At 37.1% G+C, this 17729-nt stretch overlaps 3 protein-coding genes across 3 annotated transcripts; 2 read left to right on the top strand and 1 right to left on the bottom strand.

Annotated features, from left to right (window-relative positions):
- Positions 1–1058: 1058 nt before the first annotated feature.
- On the top strand, positions 1059–6607 carry mcur1 (mitochondrial calcium uniporter regulator 1). Its single transcript, XM_074621855.1, has 9 exons — positions 1059–1434; positions 3131–3244; positions 3350–3453; positions 4169–4270; positions 4681–4722; positions 4875–4946; positions 5117–5170; positions 5554–5668; positions 5996–6607. Exons 1-9 carry the CDS (start codon positions 1188–1190, stop codon positions 6049–6051), a joined length of 906 nt encoding a protein of 301 aa, XP_074477956.1. The 5' UTR covers positions 1059–1187; the 3' UTR covers positions 6052–6607.
- A 1147-nt stretch (positions 6608–7754) lies between these two features.
- Positions 7755–11960, top strand: dph2 (diphthamide biosynthesis 2). The gene is made up of 7 exons (XM_074621146.1): positions 7755–7883; positions 8333–8510; positions 8857–8969; positions 9416–9636; positions 9891–10580; positions 11219–11398; positions 11641–11960. Exons 2-7 carry the CDS (start codon positions 8361–8363, stop codon positions 11769–11771), a joined length of 1485 nt encoding a protein of 494 aa, XP_074477247.1. The 5' UTR covers positions 7755–7883; positions 8333–8360; the 3' UTR covers positions 11772–11960.
- On the bottom strand, positions 11471–17160 carry ncf2 (neutrophil cytosolic factor 2). The gene is made up of 15 exons (XM_074621145.1): positions 16916–17160; positions 16595–16677; positions 16310–16418; positions 15885–16019; positions 15234–15341; positions 15005–15064; positions 14747–14790; positions 14239–14380; positions 14025–14090; positions 13677–13731; positions 13460–13503; positions 13157–13305; positions 12953–13064; positions 12363–12480; positions 11471–12264 (listed from the first exon to the last, which is right to left on the bottom strand). Exons 1-15 carry the CDS (start codon positions 17087–17089, stop codon positions 12173–12175), a joined length of 1491 nt encoding a protein of 496 aa, XP_074477246.1. The 5' UTR covers positions 17090–17160; the 3' UTR covers positions 11471–12172.
- Between the last annotated feature and the right edge of the window lie 569 nt (positions 17161–17729).

Below are 17729 nucleotides of genomic sequence, written 5' to 3'. Positions count from 1 at the left end.
GTATCGTGACAGTAGAACATGAAACAGGTAACCTGAAAAAAATCATGTGCCTCTGTGTCCTCCCGTGCTCTTAACGGCATCTGCAAGATTTCACAGACTGGAGGAAAACAAGCAGTCAGAGCTGATCTGAGGTCTGCTGTCCATCTGCTGTCTTTGAGAGCCGGCTGTCAATCACTCGGCAGCGCTGATCAAATATGAATCAATATTATGTTACTTTAAAGGACGTGTAAAGGAAATTCTGAGTTTTGTTTCTAAACACATAAATGTTGGAAAATACTTACTGAAAACATGTGCAAAGACTGTGAACGTTGTAGTACTGGATTGTGGAATTAGACCGTTAAACTGTTTTTGACCAGTTTTGTGTTCAGGATTTGGTAGGCGGGGCTGAAATCATGGCTCAATGGAGTCATCCTTAACATAACTCCAACCGTCTTCACAAACGTGGTTTTTGACAGAGAAAATACAAACCCAAGATCCTACCAAAGGTCATGTTAGTTAGCTCAGTCGATAGAGCAGGAGTCTCATGTTGCCTATTTCTCTCCTCAAATGTTTTCAGAATCATCTTGTAGTGTACTGTTTAGCTGTAAAATGAGAAGGTTTGTGACGCCGCTGCCATTGTGAAATCTAGTGAAGGAACACCACGTTCTGGTCACATGACCGGTGCACAGCCAATAGGAACGCTCTCAAAATGAAATGACCTGTGATTGGTCAAAGTCTTCCGTCAAGGGCTAGATTTTCTAAAGCCTGAAAACAGAGCCATGACACGCTTGAATTACAATATGCTGAAAGGTTATTATGGAATTTTTGCACACACAATGATGCCAAAAATATATACTGCCTACTGCCACTTTAAAAAGCAAAAATTAATAGCCATTTATATTTTTTAAATGGTTTCAGTTTTATTTGGAGAGAGTTTGATGTCTCCCAGCCAATTGAGAGTTCTCCTGCCATCCCACTGAGGTACAAGCACATCCATGAGTACAAAGTGGCATTTGAGTTTTATTTTGAAGCGTATGTCCGGAAGTGTGGAAGCTCCATGTCATCCTCTGCCTCATGGTGTGTGACGTGATGTTACGGCAGCAATAACAGGGTGAAAAGTCTCAATGTGGCCACCATAGAGACGCATTGCTCAGGATTGTCCCAGACGGAAGCACCGCCCTGCTGCTGGAGGGACTCAAGCTGTGACCATGGTGCCTAAACAGTGTCACTCTCGGCTTAAACGTTTCGGTATTAACCACCCAGAGAAGTGGTCTAACATCTCTTTAAATCAGGACAGAGTTAGAGGTCGTGTACCGAGTCTGACAGCTGTAAACACATCACCGTGTGTCCGGTGTATCATCACTACTCCTCCCTTCAGGAGCTGTGAGAGGCTGCTCTGGGACAGAATAGCTAGACACAAGACTGGGCATCTTTCTGCAGTGACACAGACAAGAGGTAACTAGAAGTTCTTATTGTTAACCAGGAGATTCCTAACTGTAACTTTAGTGGCACTAATTTACTCACTGTCACCAAGATGGGATTTTTTTTTTGAGTGTCAAAATAAAAGTCCTATTCATATCTGCCTTTATTTAAGGGCTTACTTGCAACGCTGCCATGAATGAAATATATGTTGAATGCACCATCTGCAAATTTATACAACTCTTTTTAACGAACTCAGCATTACATATTTCTAAATCTGCAGTGTTTTCAATAGAAACTTTAGCCCACATCCCACACTCTATTTACATCACATGGCCTCCCACTTTTGTCAGGTGTTACACCACCACAGAGTGTTATTGTATGTTATAAAAGTCATAGTATAGTATGTCGAAAATTTCATGAAAAAAAAGTTATAGTATAGTATGTCAAAAGTTTCACGAAAAAAGTCATAGTATAGTATGTGGAAAATTTCATGAATTAAAATTCATAGAATAGTATGTTATAAAATGTCCTAGTAAATATGTCGAAAATGTTATGATAAAAAGTCATAGTTGTGTTTTTTAAATATAAATTCATCAATTAACTGTCTTTAAATTGCTTATATGGTTGACATTTGTGAATTTGGCTCAACCTGTCCTTACCCACATATCCTGATTGTTGTTGTAATGGCCATCATTTTGGTAATGTGGTCAGTTCTCTATATAGCTTTTCCCATTTATATAACCTTTATTTAACTAGGAAGTCACATTGAGATTAAAACCTCATTTACAAGTGAGACCTAGCCAAGACAGGGTCAAATAGCAGCATCCAACAAATAAAAACAACATTGAATCACAACAGCAACAATAGGTACGACAAAATACATTACATCATTATACAGTGCATTGGTAATGCAGCATGTTGGTCATGTGTTTGACTTTGAATTTTTCAGAGTCAAGAGTTAAAGTTAAAAACCAATTGATCATGTTGGGATTTAATTTGTTGCAGTAGTAAAAGAAGTGACATAGGATGTCTAATGGAAACAATAGCATAGCAGCACAGAAAACACAATAAAATAAAGAAAATATATAAAATATTCAACATAAAACAGCTGTGCAATTACACAGCTATCAATTCTTTCACATATAAGTACGTGCTGGAGTATGCGAGTGTGTGTGAGTTTAACGTTTTCTTTCACTTCTAATATGAAACACTAAATATGAAGTATGGGCTATATATATGTCTATAAGTGATTATAAATATGATGCTCCATAACATAAAAGAAAATTGCCATTTAAAGTAAATGTATATTCCATATGCCATATGTACAGTTTGGAAGAGTAAAATATTTGTAAAATCTGTGACAATAAGAAGGATGTTATAATGTAATCAAGCAGAAATGTTTACAGTTATATACATTATTTAAAAGTATACATTACATTACATTTTTACTTGGGGTCATTAATATTTGCTTTCGTGTTGTGGCATGAAGACATACCTAAATAACACCTTGTTATTAGTCATGTCATTGGTGACGGAATATGTACAGACAGAAGCTTCAAGACAGAAGTCACCAGTACATAAATATATAAATATATGTACTTTTAAACTACACAGTGACACACAGTGTACATTGCAAAAAAGAAAGGAAGGGAAACGTTATAACTCTACAATTCCGGGTAATGCTTCATTTCTTAGATAATCACTTCCATCTTCTTATCATTGATTTCAGAGCTGAGTACCTCCATCAAAACCTTCCAGTATCTGAATCCATATGTACCAAAGACTGAAGGCACCAAGCTGCTTTTTGATACACATGCGGTGGTGCGACTCTTTGAGGAAAATGGTTTGGCTTCTTTTGTTACTTCAGAAAAAATGTCCCAATATTAATCTGCTTTGTCAATAACAAGCTGGTGATTTTCCTCATAAATACATGTTTTTCATTACGCAGGCTTCACAACTCAGCAAGCTGAGGTGATGGTTAAAGTGCTGGTGAAGATGACAAGCTCCAACATGGATGTCATCTATAATGACATGGTGACCAAAGTGCAGCAGGTGAGACTGCAGCAGGGCGTCTGTATATTGTACGTTTACTGTCAATACAGAAGTGAGCAGCCCTATGTGAGCCTTGTTTCTACTCAGTGAACTCAAAAGGCTGTAAAGGTCACTGAACCAAGATCAGATGTGTTTATCTTCCACAGCACATTTATTAAATGAAATTTCATGAATTAATTTCCCTCATTTGTTTACTTGTACATTTAAAGGTGTACACGGTAAACGTTTCCCATGGATAGGTAGCTTATCATCCATTTCATTGCAATAAATGCAGCTTTGAAATTTTTGTGGGCATGTCAACAGCAGGCCATTAAAATAATAAACAATAATAGGGTCATATATTTGATTATGATGTAGTACAATTTGGGAATTCTAGTCCCAGTGACATGAATGTATAAGGAATCTGGAGTATGAGGAGAATTATACCACATATGTCCTTTATATGTCAGTTGATAGAAAAAAGTTACTAATTGTGCAAAACGGAGTGTAGCTCAGTATTTAGACCATGTTGGGATTGAGTGTGCAATGTAGGCAAAGGAGGCAGATGAGATCAATCAAGAATCAGATTTTTTTTTATTTTTTAGCCCTACGTTTATGCCTTATTCGTTAAAAACAAAACAAAAAACTCTCTTTGTATTCACTATCAAGTGACTGGTTTGTAGGTTCAAAAAGTTTTTCTGTTCTAACTTTTGCATTGGTTGTGTGATGTTGGCAGGAGATCATGTTGCAGCGTGTGATGTCTCAAATAGCATCTGTAAAGAAGGACATGATCATCCTTGAGAAGAGCGAGTTCACTTCTTTACTTGCAGAAAATGAGGTAAGTGTGTTCATCGGCAGACTTAAGCTGTTTCTTCAAAGTATTACCTGCATTGCATCTGTGCCCTTGGTTGTTCTGATAATCTCCATGGTCCCTGAATTCACATTCATGTGCATAAACGGGCTATTGACAAAACTACATGCACTTGCAAAGAATACAGAATATATTTAAATTAGACAATTGGATGATGAAATTATCAATTTTCTGAATCAAAAACAAAATGCATAATTTATACACATTTAGATGAATTAAAATCAGTCATGTCAGCTAATATAGGAGTGGAAGACTATGATTTTTTGTTTGCCAAGTCTACCTAAAGTGGGGACATGAATGACTCTGTGTACTGTGCAGTATGTTCTGTTTTTGATTCCTATTGCTTAGGATTTTCAATATTTGAACACTTCTCCCAGAAAGTCAAGATCCACTTATTGCAGCTGAAGGTCCAGCTCGCTGTAAGTGCTCATTCTGATTTACTCAAATCACTTTATGTCCAAGTTTTTATGGTAGAATTATTCATTTAGAAGTATTTCATCAGCTTTCTTTTCATCCAAGATGTTTATATTTTATGTTTTGTTGTGACTTTATCTCCATTGCCACCTTGCAGGATGTCATGAATAAAGTGCGCTCGGACACTATTATGGACATGAATTTGGAGAAAAGTCGTGCAAAAGAATTGGTAAGTGTTTGAGAACACTAAATTAGCGTTTAGAGATCCGTCGAGTTTACTTTTAATTTTGTCTTTTTCCATCTTGACTCGCTCATATACAGTTGATAATAACAGATAATGACTTTATTGACGACATTGTCCTGAATCCCTCTCAGTAAAAAATTATTTATCATTTTCAGAAAGTAGAGCATGAGAAAATGCTTCTGGAAACGCGAACTGAGATTATGGAAATGGTTTGTATATGTGCAGTACACCTACAGTACATGTTTCCTATCCGATCACATCCAATCTTTAGTTCATGGTAATCTACATCATGTACAATCACAGGTCAGACAATGATTGAAACAGTAGTTGGTGTCAGGTACAGTTATGACAAGTGTTCTTTTAGATGAATGTGATAGCCTATAAAGTATACTGTTGTGCAAAATGTAGTACTGTTGCTTTATTAAAGTACAAATAGAAGCGCAAAATAGTAAAGTTCTAATAATGTCTCAGTGATTGCTTTAAGTCAAAAGCAGTTTGGCCTATTCTCCGTTCATAAAAGCTTTTGCACTGACAGTAATACATATCTGGTAGGATTATCTTTAATGCTTCTGTCTAATTGCCTTTTTTACAGACTGCAGAGCAAGATCGTCATTTAACTCAGACCAACATGAAAATAGACACTGAAGTTGCTGGTTTGAGAACCATGTTAGAGTCTCATAAACTGGACACTATAAAGTACCTTGCAGGTAGGACATTGTGTGCGTTGTTGTTATGTAGAATCAGCAATCATTGCCTTGAGAACTCAGTCAAATAATTACTTTTTTATGGCAACTGTTCAGAGCCTTTATTATAGTGGGGAAGAAACAGTTTTTAAAGTGGGTTAATATAGGTACAACTGGTGCAATGTATTCATTTAAAACATATTCATTACATTAAAGTGCTAACTGTTCCAACTGTTCAAAAGTAGTTACTAAACATTTAGCAGAGTGAAAATCAAGTAAATGATTGTCTATCGCTGGGACTTACTGAAGCAGGTAGACTAATGATTGACCTCTGCTTTTTTTCTCTTTCAGGTTCAGTGTTCACCTGTCTCACTGTGGTCTTGGGTTTCTATCGTATTTGGATGTAAGCAGGACTATGGTTATGATTTTCATTTAACTTCTGGAAACACTTGAACTTTCAATGCATCCTCTGAATCTAACAACAGTTTGTATTCATTGCTGGGGGAAATTTTGACTGTTAGATTATTTACCCCCCTCAGGGCCAGTAATGTTTTAGCTGCCTGTGGTTATTTTTAGTAGTTGATAAATATACCTTTTAAAAGTTTTGGACGGTCCAATTGAATCGGATGAAAATGTATTGTTGCCTTAAGAAACTCTCCATTCAAAAAATGTTGTGCAGACAATTAAATACTGACCTCTTATTCAGATAAGTTTGTTTGAAACTGAAGTTAAACTTTTTAAAAGTGTGATGTATTTATCTTTTATATGTATATATGAAGCTGTAGAAGAAGATCAGTTGAAGGAGGAGTCAGTGTGACTCTTAACCACTTAGCTATATTATCACAGATATTTAACTTGAATCTATCTTTCTGCTTTGTGGTCTCAGAAATGTTTTAACATGATTGATTAACTGTTATTTGAATAAAATGAATTGTCAATAAATGTAAACTTTGTGCAAACAAATGAGGTGTCTCTTTTTATTGATAATTTTGTGTAGGGTATATTTGATGTTGTTGGAAACTGGCCATTACTCTGTTCTACATTATAAGTCTTTTGTAAACACATGTTGATTGTGTGTCCTCTGTGTTTCAAAGATATATTCATAATCCTTTTATAGCATAATATGTAACGTATGTGAACTCATGATCTGGAAATGTGAGTTAGTTTTAGTAGTGATTGTAATAGTTTTTTAATGATGTCAGGGGTGAGTAGAGGAGGAATATGAGTTGTCTCTGAGGTAAATAATGCCAGGAAAGAAACAGCTGATACGGCATGTCATTGTCAGTGTCAGTGAATCTTGAAGAAATTAAGTTGGGCTATGATTTCTGTGATCTCTTACAAAGAAGTTCTGAGGGAAAGTGTTATTTATTTTTGATCGAATATCTCAGGAGTGCAAATTTGATAGAGAGAATATGACTATTTGTGTATGTATATATATTTATACATACATATATATTATATTTTTTAAATGTTTTATTTAGTTTTATTTATTTATTAATTATATTTATTTGTATTATTATTTTCTTTTTCTTTAGTAGTAAAACTAGTGAGTAGTTAGAATCCTGATTCACACTCCAGACCAGTTGGTGGCGGTAATGCACCATAAAGTGTTTTGCCAACCACCATAAAATTTCGAAGAAGAAGATTTAAAAAAAAAAAAAAATTTATTGAAGAAAATTAATTTACAAACATGAAGGCATTGTAATCTAAACTCAATACTTCTAACATACAAGGCACATTTGGATAGGAAAGATAACTTAGATTACAAAAAATTTAATAACAAAAATAAAAGAGGGTAGAAAATAATTCAAGGAACAAAAAAGAAATGCATAAATAAATAAATAATAATAAGACTGCACTCTTCCATAGTAGCTCTAGGGTTCATCATCATATATGGTCAGTTCTTCATAAACTCTGAAGAGACACTTTGCATGTTGTCCTTTCATTAGTCTTAAAGCACCGAGATGATTGTCCACAAGGTCCCTTTTGAAAACAGAAAATAGGGGTTTAATTTTCCTCCATTTGGATGCATGGATGAAAAAATTTGCCAGCAGTATCATATTGTTCAATATCAAGAAGAAGAAGACTTTTATTTTGAAAAATTCTTAAACCGGAAGTGCTTGTCCTAGTGGAGCTGCTGTATTCTCTACTGTCGACACCTAATACATCCATGGTCGACACGTGTGTAGCTGTCAAAGAAGCGTTTATCCCTCAACAACTACCCACCTGACATTGAACTGTAAGTCTACATGAATGTGTTGTGAATGTAAGTTGTAAATGATGGTTTGTAATGACTCATATTTGAAACAAGGAGCAGCTAGCTAGCAGAGGGAACCAGAGTAACGTGAAGCCAGCAGGTAACTTTAACCTGAGTGATGGTTTAACTGCACATTTGACTCGATATGTGTTGTTGTCTTGAGAGGAAACACCACAACATCCTGTTGACAATGTTCTGGAATGTTCTGATTAGATTGTTGCTTCATTCAGACTCTCCTAAGTGTAACAAAGTTGCAGTAACTGTAACGTTACTCGACTTTACTTCAAACAGACCAATGGTTTATTCTGCCAGCAGACATCTTTTGGCAGAATAAACCACAATAATTTCAGAGATGTTAGTTTTATTTTCAGTAGCTTTACTGCTTTGTCACCAGTTGATATGCTGAGATCTGGTTTATTGCATGTTTGCAGACACTGTTGCGTGTTTCCTGATGCAACAATGGCTGATGCGTTCAGTAGCAGCTCGGAAACCGTAATTCAGCGTGTGGTGGACGTTACAGTGAAGACTAATACCCCTCTGGATAAACTGGAAGAGTTGTATCAGATTAAGAAGACTTGTGACTTCATCAGTGAGCATCAATTTGAAAAGGTAAGGACATACATTTTTTTACTTTTAGTGAAATGTAAATATTATAGCTCATTTGTATAAAGTAGGACAACACAATTCTTGTAAAAAAGCTGTTTGATTACAAACAAATACTTGTCGGTAGCACAACCATGCTGGAGAAGATGTGGGGCCATAAATGTAGACCATTCACATATATTTTGGATTTGCCCTGAAGTTGTACAGTTTTGGGGAAATGTTCATAAGGTTATTTGCAAAATTCTGGGCTATGATATACCCAAACTGTATTTCGGTAATATGACTGGAAATACTGTGTTAAGAGAAGACAAAAATGTATTTGTCTATAAATGGTTATTATTATTATTCACAGGTTGCTCTGCAGTTTCCTGACGAGCTGCTGGTGGATTCAGTGGCAATAGCAGCAGAGGTTGAGAGAAACACTAATGCCAGGCCGTTCATTTTGGGAGATACATCCTATGGCAGGTAACACAAAAGGGTTAACTGAGAAAAGTCTTACTTGGTTTAATAATGCATTGCATGTATATGTCATGTTTAGTGCTTGGATTCTTCATGCAAAGTGAGGTGAAAAAGCAGTGGCTAGTGGTACCTTTACTGATGTATGTGAAAAGTGTTCATTTCCAATTTTTTATCCAGCACACACATGACATTTAGAATTAAGAACAGCTTTTGGAACACTTACTTCCTGAGCATATTAAGCTTTTTACAGTTTCATTTATTTTATTTTGCTGATTTATTTATCATCAACATGCTTGATAATATGCCTCAGTACAGTGGCTTGTTGAACTTGGAATATACCAACTTTTGCCTCTCTACTGTGAGTTTTCATTTCATGTTTAAGCACATATTTTTGCTTTAATGTGTTATTATTGTGTGTACATTCCTAATTTGTATTTAATTCTCTTGATCAGTTGCTGTGTGGACGAGGTAACTGCAGAGCATGTTGGAGCCGACTGCATTGTGCACTACGGCAGCACCTGCCTCAGCCCGTCTAAAAGGCTGCCGCTGATGTTGGTCTTTGAGCAAAGACCGGTGGATCTTGAGAAGTGCACTTCTGCCTTCAGAGAACTCTATCCCGACACACAGAGTCACGTCGTCATCCTCTATGACGTCAACTATGCTCATGCTATAAGTAAGCTATTCTACAAAGCCCTACTGTATGCCCTTGTATCTGATATTTGATAGAGAGAATATATGTTTATGCCATTTTATTGAATAGATATTCATGTTTATTTATCCAGTCATCATTCAAATCACTGTGTGATTCTTCATGAAAATAGGACAGTATAAGATGAAGATGAATAGTAGGACAAAGTCATATTAACCACATCCTCAGTTCAGGTAGAATGTATTGAAATCCTGCCTATCTTTTTTTGTTTTTTTCAGATGATCTTCTGACACTCTTGTCACCAGAGTATCCAAACCTTGTCGTCTCAGAACTCGTTGTCGAAGGGGAGCAGTGTTACAGTCACGGCCGGATTAAAAGACAACATGACGACGCCTGTCTGTCAGAGGGAGACAACAACCATCTTATTTATCAGTTTGGAAGGCAGTTCTCCTTGAAAAGTGGTTTAAGCATCAAGGATTACAGTGTGTTCTATGTAGGCCAAGAGGGAGCAACGCTGAGAAACTTCATGATGACTTGGAATCGCTGCTCATTTTGTACTTTTGACCCCGTAAAAATGACGGGGAGGACCGAGTCAGTAAGTATCAACCGTGCGCTGATGAAGCGATATTACGCTATAGAAAGGGCCAAAGATGCCAAAGTGGTTGGCATCCTGGTTGGCACACTCGGGGTGGTCGACTACCTCGACATCATCCAGCAGCTGAAGGAAACCATCCGAGGAGCTGGAAAGAAGAGCTACATGTTTGCCATGGGGAAACTGAACGTGCCCAAGCTAGCAAACTTTCTTGAAATTGACATTTTTGTGTTGGTTGCGTGTCCTGAGAACTCACTGCTGGACTCCAGGGAGTTCTTTAAACCGGTAGTAACACCGTTTGAGATGGAGGTGGCCTGCAACAAGAAAAGGGAGTGGTCGGAGGAATATGTCACAGACTTTCGACATCTCCTGCCAGGTGAGGTTGGGATTTATTTGCAGTAGAAATTCCTAAATCAGCTCTCAACTTTTTAAGGGACTGTATGAAAATGATAAGGGGATCTTTTATAGTATCATAAAGATCCATGTATAGTGATTAAATGTTATATGTATCATGTAAAGTTTGGCTACATTATAATTCAAGTTCAGCCTTTTTATGTAGGCTTTATTCAAAAATAGAGATGGCTAGGTTAAGTTTTCCAAAGATCTGGAAATTTCTAATTCCCCTTATAATGTGTGCATTGGTGGTTACAATGAATATTATTATTCCATTAATATACTGTATGTTATATGTCTATATAAGTTTTCTTCTTGCTTTTCCTTTATTAGTTATTAATGGGGAAAGGATTTGTACCAACTCTGTGATACATTTGGAGATATTAGGGGGAGGGTGTGGCATTTTTTCAAAATCAAAGAAAAGACATAAAAAGACCAAAAGTGAAATATAAGATGCCCCCCTCTCCAGCTCCATAATTTGTATAATATGAATACTGTTCTATATCTTTATTATCCAAACATGTTGAGCGTACTATATTGTTTATCTCCAGTAGCCTAATAAAGGCTATAGAAGTCATTTGGTATGTCTAATTTATTATTTTTATCTCAAACTTGTATCAGGTGGACAGAGTCATGTGCCTTTGGCTGATCAGCAGGAGGAGGACGATGAGACCGACGTGTCTTTAATCACAGGAGCTCTGCGAGGCCACAATCTGTTGAGCTTTGAGCCTGCTGTGTCCGCGTTCGGCTCCTCGGTGGTCCTCAGGAACCAGGCGCTCACTGTAGCCACCAACTCAGCTGGTATGAGACGGTCAAACATTCTGCTGTGTATATATATATATATATATAGGCTTCAGACACTGTTTGCTTTCATTTCCATACATCCATAAGTTTATTGTAGAATTCTGCACACATACAGTAATTGTTACACTTTGTGCATGAGAGCAAACAACAACAACAACAATATTACATTTTCCAGTTCCAATTTGTTAGTCTTGTAAATGTCTTGTATTACACTACACATCTGTGCTTTCTCTTTTTAGCATCTTTTCTGGCAGAACGAAGCTGGCGTGGCTTAGAGCAGAAGTTAGGAGAGACCCCTGTGGTGAAGGCAGTAGGGGGCAGGAGAGGCATAGCTATTGCCTATGAAGAGGAAGGAACGGCGCCATCATAATTTACCAGTAAACCCATGATTATTTAATCACACCTGCAGGTATTAAATGTATATTGCTTGTAATATGTAATAATAATATGTTTTCATAAAATCAACACCAGATATCACTACTTTTTATTATCACATTACTTAATGAATCACAGAATGTAACCTATGATTTTGTCCAAACATTACAACTTGTCAAACTTGTCCAATCGTATTGTGATCATTGTGAAAAGGTTTTTTTTTTTTTAATGGAAAGATGTTTAAAAATGTATACATTTATAAAAAATATGTAGGCCCTGATTAATCAGATGTAGTTGATTCTAAAAGGGTTTTGATACATGACCACTTTTCAGCTTTGGCCACTTAACTGTATTACTGGCTTTAGCATCCTTTTTGTCCACATTTATCCATTTAAATTACTGGCCATTGACAGGAACTTCTTCCACAAAGGATGCAGGAAATATACCAGTATTCCCATTACATTGGCCTTCCAACCAAACCTGGTTAACTAAAGAAAAAGAAGAAATTATGAATTAGAATCATATTTCTCGGGCAAATCAAAGTATGTCTAAATATATATATATAGCCAAAAGAATGGAGTCTCACCTCTAGAGAGTAGTGTGATTTTATCGCCTTGATTAAAACTGAGATCCTCTGGATTTGGCGACTCGTAGGAATGAAGTGCCACAAAGTGAGTCTCGCTCTGTGGATTTCCATCAGTTTGCTAAAAACACAAACGCACACAAATAATAATTTCTTGTTCAATTTCATCATAACAAAAAAAGAAAACCTTGGTTTGCACTGGCCTTATGGTTCATGGTATAACTTTTAATTAGTGAATCCAGGAAGATAATTTAGCCCATGACCAAACGTGGATTACTAACATGGAGCATAAAGTACTCATATAATAAATTAATATATTAAAAATATATAAAAACAAAATGTCTAGCTAAGTTGTACTTAACCATGATCGAGGATGAAACACATCTGTATGAGACTCAATGTTGCTTTTAATTCCCACCCTGACACAAATATAAGGAAACTTTAATACAATTTATCAGGAAGATCCTTATAACCAGGTTCCATTCATAAATATTGGTATCACCCCAATACCCGTATCAGGAACTGCAGTATCAACCAGAATAACTGTATTTTGTGAGGCCAGCATGCTCAACAGTGGACCACCACTTCCTTACCTCTAAGGCTTTACACCACAAGGTGATGTGCAAACCGCTGGCACGGCTCCACACACTTTCCATTTCTGTGCTGGCGTCGATTACACTTTCTTCCGTAACCTCGGAGGTTAAACTAAATCGAACAAAAGGATTGAATTTTGACCTCTATCAGTAACACAATATAACCATTAAACTGGAAGATTTTTTTTTAAATGTGCACCTTACCTCAAGGTGATTGCCGTAGTCGGGAGTTTCAGTTTCTTACTGATTTTCTCAATTAGCATTGCGTAGGGAGACCCAAGTGGTACCGAGACCACGAAGTTGAACGTGAAACGGACTTTGACAATACATGAGTTGTCGGTAGGCTGTTCATCCTGGCATTAATGAAAGGACACGTTGATGGAATTAAACAATCACATAAATCAAAAGGAAATCCACCTTAAAACACATTCATACTTCACAAGTTGGCAAATTGTGTGGTTTATAGGGGTATCATGTTCATGGACAAATCAAGGATTTGCAACATACCTTTGGTTGTGTGTCTCCATCGCTGTTACCACTAGGAGTAGGACCTTAAATACAGAGAGTGGGGAAAAAAAGTTTTGTTATTTGGGTCAAATTGTATTTGCAAAGTTACAGCATTTGTTATGACCGATGGATTGAGTTCAATGGTACTTAGCACCAAACACAGAGTGGTGCCTGTAGTTATTATAGTTTGCTTAATCTGTGTGTCAGATAAGTCCACCTTTTTTCCTCTGAGGTCTGGTCGGTGGTTCTCGACTTGGAGGCTCGGATCTTTCCTGTCCATGATTAATACCAACCAAATAATGCCGTTCAAAACAGAAAAAAGAAGTGAAGATGTAATTGCGTACTACAAAACATGAACAAATACCACATTTGCACCATGGGCCATTTTAGTAACGTGTGTAACTTGCAGAGTATGCTTAAATTAAAACAAGAGTACTGATCGTGTATTTCACAAACAACATTTTAAAGTCTCCGAGCAAAATGTTTGACTACTGGAGACATCATTTAAAAAAAATACTCAAAAGTCATCTACAAAACAAGAAGTGATACTCCTGTAATTCCTCACCTCATTCTGTTTAGAAGCCAAGGAGATCTCCAAACGTTCCAGGTAATTGTAAGGAACAAGTCCCCTCTATAATTGACATGACAGTAACATGATATGAATTATGTTTTTTATGCATATTTCATAAGAAACAAGTGCCAACAGGAGGTCTTGAGAGATGCACACTACAGAAGCATAGAGGTTACAGATGTACAGATTCTGTCCGTAGTGGCCTTACTCTTCCATTGAAGATCACAGACGCCCAGTTGTCGGTACCCTTCTGCAGTACAAACACAATGTTGCCCGGCACTACAGCCAACTCATCACTGGTCTCAGGAACAAACCCAAACAGGACAGTGTGGGGTTCTCCTTCTAGAGCCCTGTGAAGACGGGAGACGTCCACATGGCATCAAGAGACCACTAGTCATGATTATTACCGGGTAATCTATCTTGTTCTTCTATTGTCAACATTTACACTGATTCAACATTTCCCTCTTATGAAAGCATAACCTTTCATTTTCTATTTCCGCATTAAGAGCTGTTTTAACCATTTTACACATCCACGTATTGTAGAATATCCACCATCTAACACTCAGTCGTTCCAAGTATTAAGGTAATTTGCAATAATTTTTGCCTGCAACAATCCTGAATGAAAACAACTATAAATTAATCATATTTTTCGGCACTAACTAAATATAATGTGTATTTAGAGAGAAGTTTCTACGACTTCAAAGTGACTGTTGTACCTCAGAACCTCAGGTTCTTTCGGAGAAGTTGGACCATCTTGAACCTGTCGGATGTAAACAGAAACACAAAGCATTCAATCAGTAGAGCTGACACGGTGCAGACATTTAGTGGCTCAAGTTTTTTTTAAATCTTCCATATAATATATTTTTTATATAATGTAACATAATAATAAGCTGATAATATCACATAGATTTCTTTGTCATCAGATTGTATTGTCTTTTTGTTTGTTTCTTTTATAAGAAGAGTCCATGTGTCACCTGTGGCTGTAATGGGGCAAATCCAGAGAAGGCATCCTGAGGAATGACGGAGGCAACAATCTGAAGATGGCAAAGAAAAAATGGAGGTTACGTATGGCAAATAACTATAGTGTTAAAGTGACATTTTAGTGGATTAGGGGTTACGTTTAATAGGGTTGATATCACACTAATGGATAGTATAGTACCAACTGTTACTAATGCAAAGGCGTGTCATCAGATAGAGTATTACCTTTGCTTTGCCCAGGTAGTCCTTCTTCTCCAGCTCAGCCACATAGTGCTTATTTGGTTTAAATAGCACTTTTGATGGGAACTCAACTGGTTTGAAAAGTTTCTGTTTCTGTTGGTGAAATTGCATTGCAAGGGATATTATTATATCTGTCAAGTATTTCTGACATGAAGGAAAATTCTAATTCAATGCCAATACTGTTTCACTTTGAGCTACACCAATGTAAATTAATAGCACTCTCCATGCCTTATACATGACCCTTCACTGATCAGACTGATATTTATGTATATTTATTTGCAAATACACTGGCTGACATAGGGCTTTTATTAATAACTGGTCACGAGTGAATGTGAAGCAATGCTTAATTACAGAGCCTAATTGATTTGTGGGTAGGTGCATCACTTTGCTCTAAAGAGTTGCCATATCACCCAAAAAGTTGATTAGTCTGTGTTTGTTTTAATCTGAACCACTCAGACAAAAATACAATGTTGAAGACAAGCTGAATACACACCATTCTTTGTCATGAATATGATCGCATTTAAATATATTGAATAACTGAACAGAATATTTTATCGGTAGTTCAAATCCCAACATTTTATCATGGGTGAGGACTATTTTTTTTTTTTGAATAATGGTTACTGTATGTTAACTGACCAGGGAGGAATCCAGAGCTCTGTCGAGGACATTGAGCTTGGCATCTGTCTTGTAGCTGAGAGCCTTCACAAGGTGTTCATGGGCTTTGTCCCATTTACCCAGCTGAGCCTGAGACAGAGCCACATTGATGAGAACCTGTAGCAGGAAACATTGATATTGTATTAGAAGCTTGCCACTATTTTAATCCCTCAGGCATTTCTAAATCCATCTGTTATTAAGGAGTGAACATGTGTCAAACTGTACTTTGGAAGAATGACTAACAACGTTTTTTGATCATTAGGGCAGATTAGAAAATGAATGTATTCTCTAAACTGTTTGACAGCAATAGACAGAATAGAGAACAATAGTTTAACAACTTGTAAATTAAAGAATAAGGAGGCTTTACAAGAACATATACAAATGATTGGAGGCTTTTGAATACTTACCTCACATGCATATAATTTGTATCTGAGGCCAAGTGCTTTGTAATCTATCAGCTGGTTGCCTCTTAGTGCTTTGAAGGCATACTGGAAGTCAGATAAACTCTCCTCATACCTTTGAATAGAAATAATCCAGTTAATTGCTTTTGCATGTAATAAACCACAAACATTATAAAAAATAAGAGTAATGACTAGGAATCCAATTTCATGATAATAAAAGCATACTGTGTCTAATATTTTTAAATTACAACGTTAAATATGAAACATTTTGAGATGACTGGTGTGTCTTGCCTCTCCTTCTTGTAAAATGTCATTCCTCTTTGAAAGAAGGCAACGGCCAGATGCTCATCCTTGCGTATGCTGCAATCAAACGCCTGAGAAACATAAGAAAACACAGTAACTTCCTCTAGAAGAGAAGAGAATTGGTAAACTCTTATTTCCTCTTTCTCAGTGACTTGCACTTGCAAAATATCACAGCATTTCATCTCGGCTTTAACAGCTACTTACAGACTAGATTTCACTTTTTTTGATGAGTAATATTACAAAATGAAACCCATAGATATTTGTGTGTAATGTTCTGGCTTGCATTTTACCAGCAAAGGTCAGACATACCTTTTCAGCAGCATCCAGGTCTTTGTTAAGAAGATGAAGACAGCCAATGTCAAAACAAATTTTGGAGTTTGGTTCTTTGATAGCCACGAAAATCCTGAGTGCCTCTGTCAAATCCTGTCTGTCAACACAAGTTACAGCCTCGTCCCACTGGCGCAGGGTGTCCAAAAAAGTCATAGTCGCTGGTTAGGAGTACACTGACACTGTAGACCAAATTGAGGAAGCGCTTCTGATTTGTACCAGCTAGATCAGGAAGTGGGATGACAGACATGTAATGTTGGTACAATTATATCTGCTCCACCCCCAGCCAGGTTTGAAGGCCCAATGGTTGTTGTCATTCCCCCCATGTGATCGTCTGCCATATATATTGTCTGGGCTGTGTGTGTGTGTGTTGGTATACATTCCCATATTACTTTCACCCCTTGAACAGCACAGTTTGTAAATCATAAATGGGGGGAAATGACCTGTCCTTTCTAAATCTCTGTTTTTAAGAGGGATGATGGAGTACTGACATATATTTAGGAGTGGCATTACCCAGCCAACATGGTTATTTGGGCCCCACATGGGTTATGTTGGGGGTACCTGGGTACCAAGTGGGTATGGGGCCAACTTGGGTCAACTAATGTGGGTTCTAGGTGGGTCACTAATGGGAAATTAGTGTATGGGCTCAGAATGGGCAACACAAATGTGGCCCAGTTGAATCAACTCAATAGGTCCCACATGGGCTCCCCTAAATGGGTTACCCTTGTGGTTCCTAGGTGGGTCACTACTGGGAAATTAGAGATGGGTTTTGGTTTATGTTGCCCAGACTGGGCCC

This window comes from Sebastes fasciatus, chromosome 21 (genome assembly GCF_043250625.1).
Source record: "Sebastes fasciatus isolate fSebFas1 chromosome 21, fSebFas1.pri, whole genome shotgun sequence".
NCBI classification, from domain to species: domain Eukaryota; kingdom Metazoa; phylum Chordata; class Actinopteri; order Perciformes; family Sebastidae; genus Sebastes; species Sebastes fasciatus.
The sequence above is the reverse complement of the archived record's forward strand: the minus strand, read 5'-3'. Positions and strand labels throughout refer to the sequence as shown.

Coding starts and splice junctions, on each gene's coding strand:
- ncf2 (XM_074621145.1), bottom strand. CDS start 17,089: ATGACTTTTTTGGACACCCTGCGCCAGTGGGACGAGGCTGTAACTTGT. Junction 14,791..15,004: donor TTGCCCCATTACAGCCACAG/GTGACACATGGA, acceptor TACATCCGACAG/GTTCAAGATGGTCCAACTTC. Junction 14,091..14,238: donor CTGTGATCTTCAATGGAAGA/GTAAGGCCACTA, acceptor TGTCAATTATAG/AGGGGACTTGTTCCTTACAA.
- dph2 (XM_074621146.1), top strand. CDS start 8,361: ATGGCTGATGCGTTCAGTAGCAGCTCGGAAACCGTAATTCAGCGTGTG. Junction 8,970..9,415: donor GGAGATACATCCTATGGCAG/GTAACACAAAAG, acceptor TCTCTTGATCAG/TTGCTGTGTGGACGAGGTAA. Junction 9,637..9,890: donor CAACTATGCTCATGCTATAA/GTAAGCTATTCT, acceptor TGTTTTTTTCAG/ATGATCTTCTGACACTCTTG.
- mcur1 (XM_074621855.1), top strand. CDS start 1,188: ATGGTGCCTAAACAGTGTCACTCTCGGCTTAAACGTTTCGGTATTAAC. Junction 3,245..3,349: donor GCGACTCTTTGAGGAAAATG/GTTTGGCTTCTT, acceptor TTCATTACGCAG/GCTTCACAACTCAGCAAGCT. Junction 4,947..5,116: donor AAAGTCGTGCAAAAGAATTG/GTAAGTGTTTGA, acceptor TATCATTTTCAG/AAAGTAGAGCATGAGAAAAT.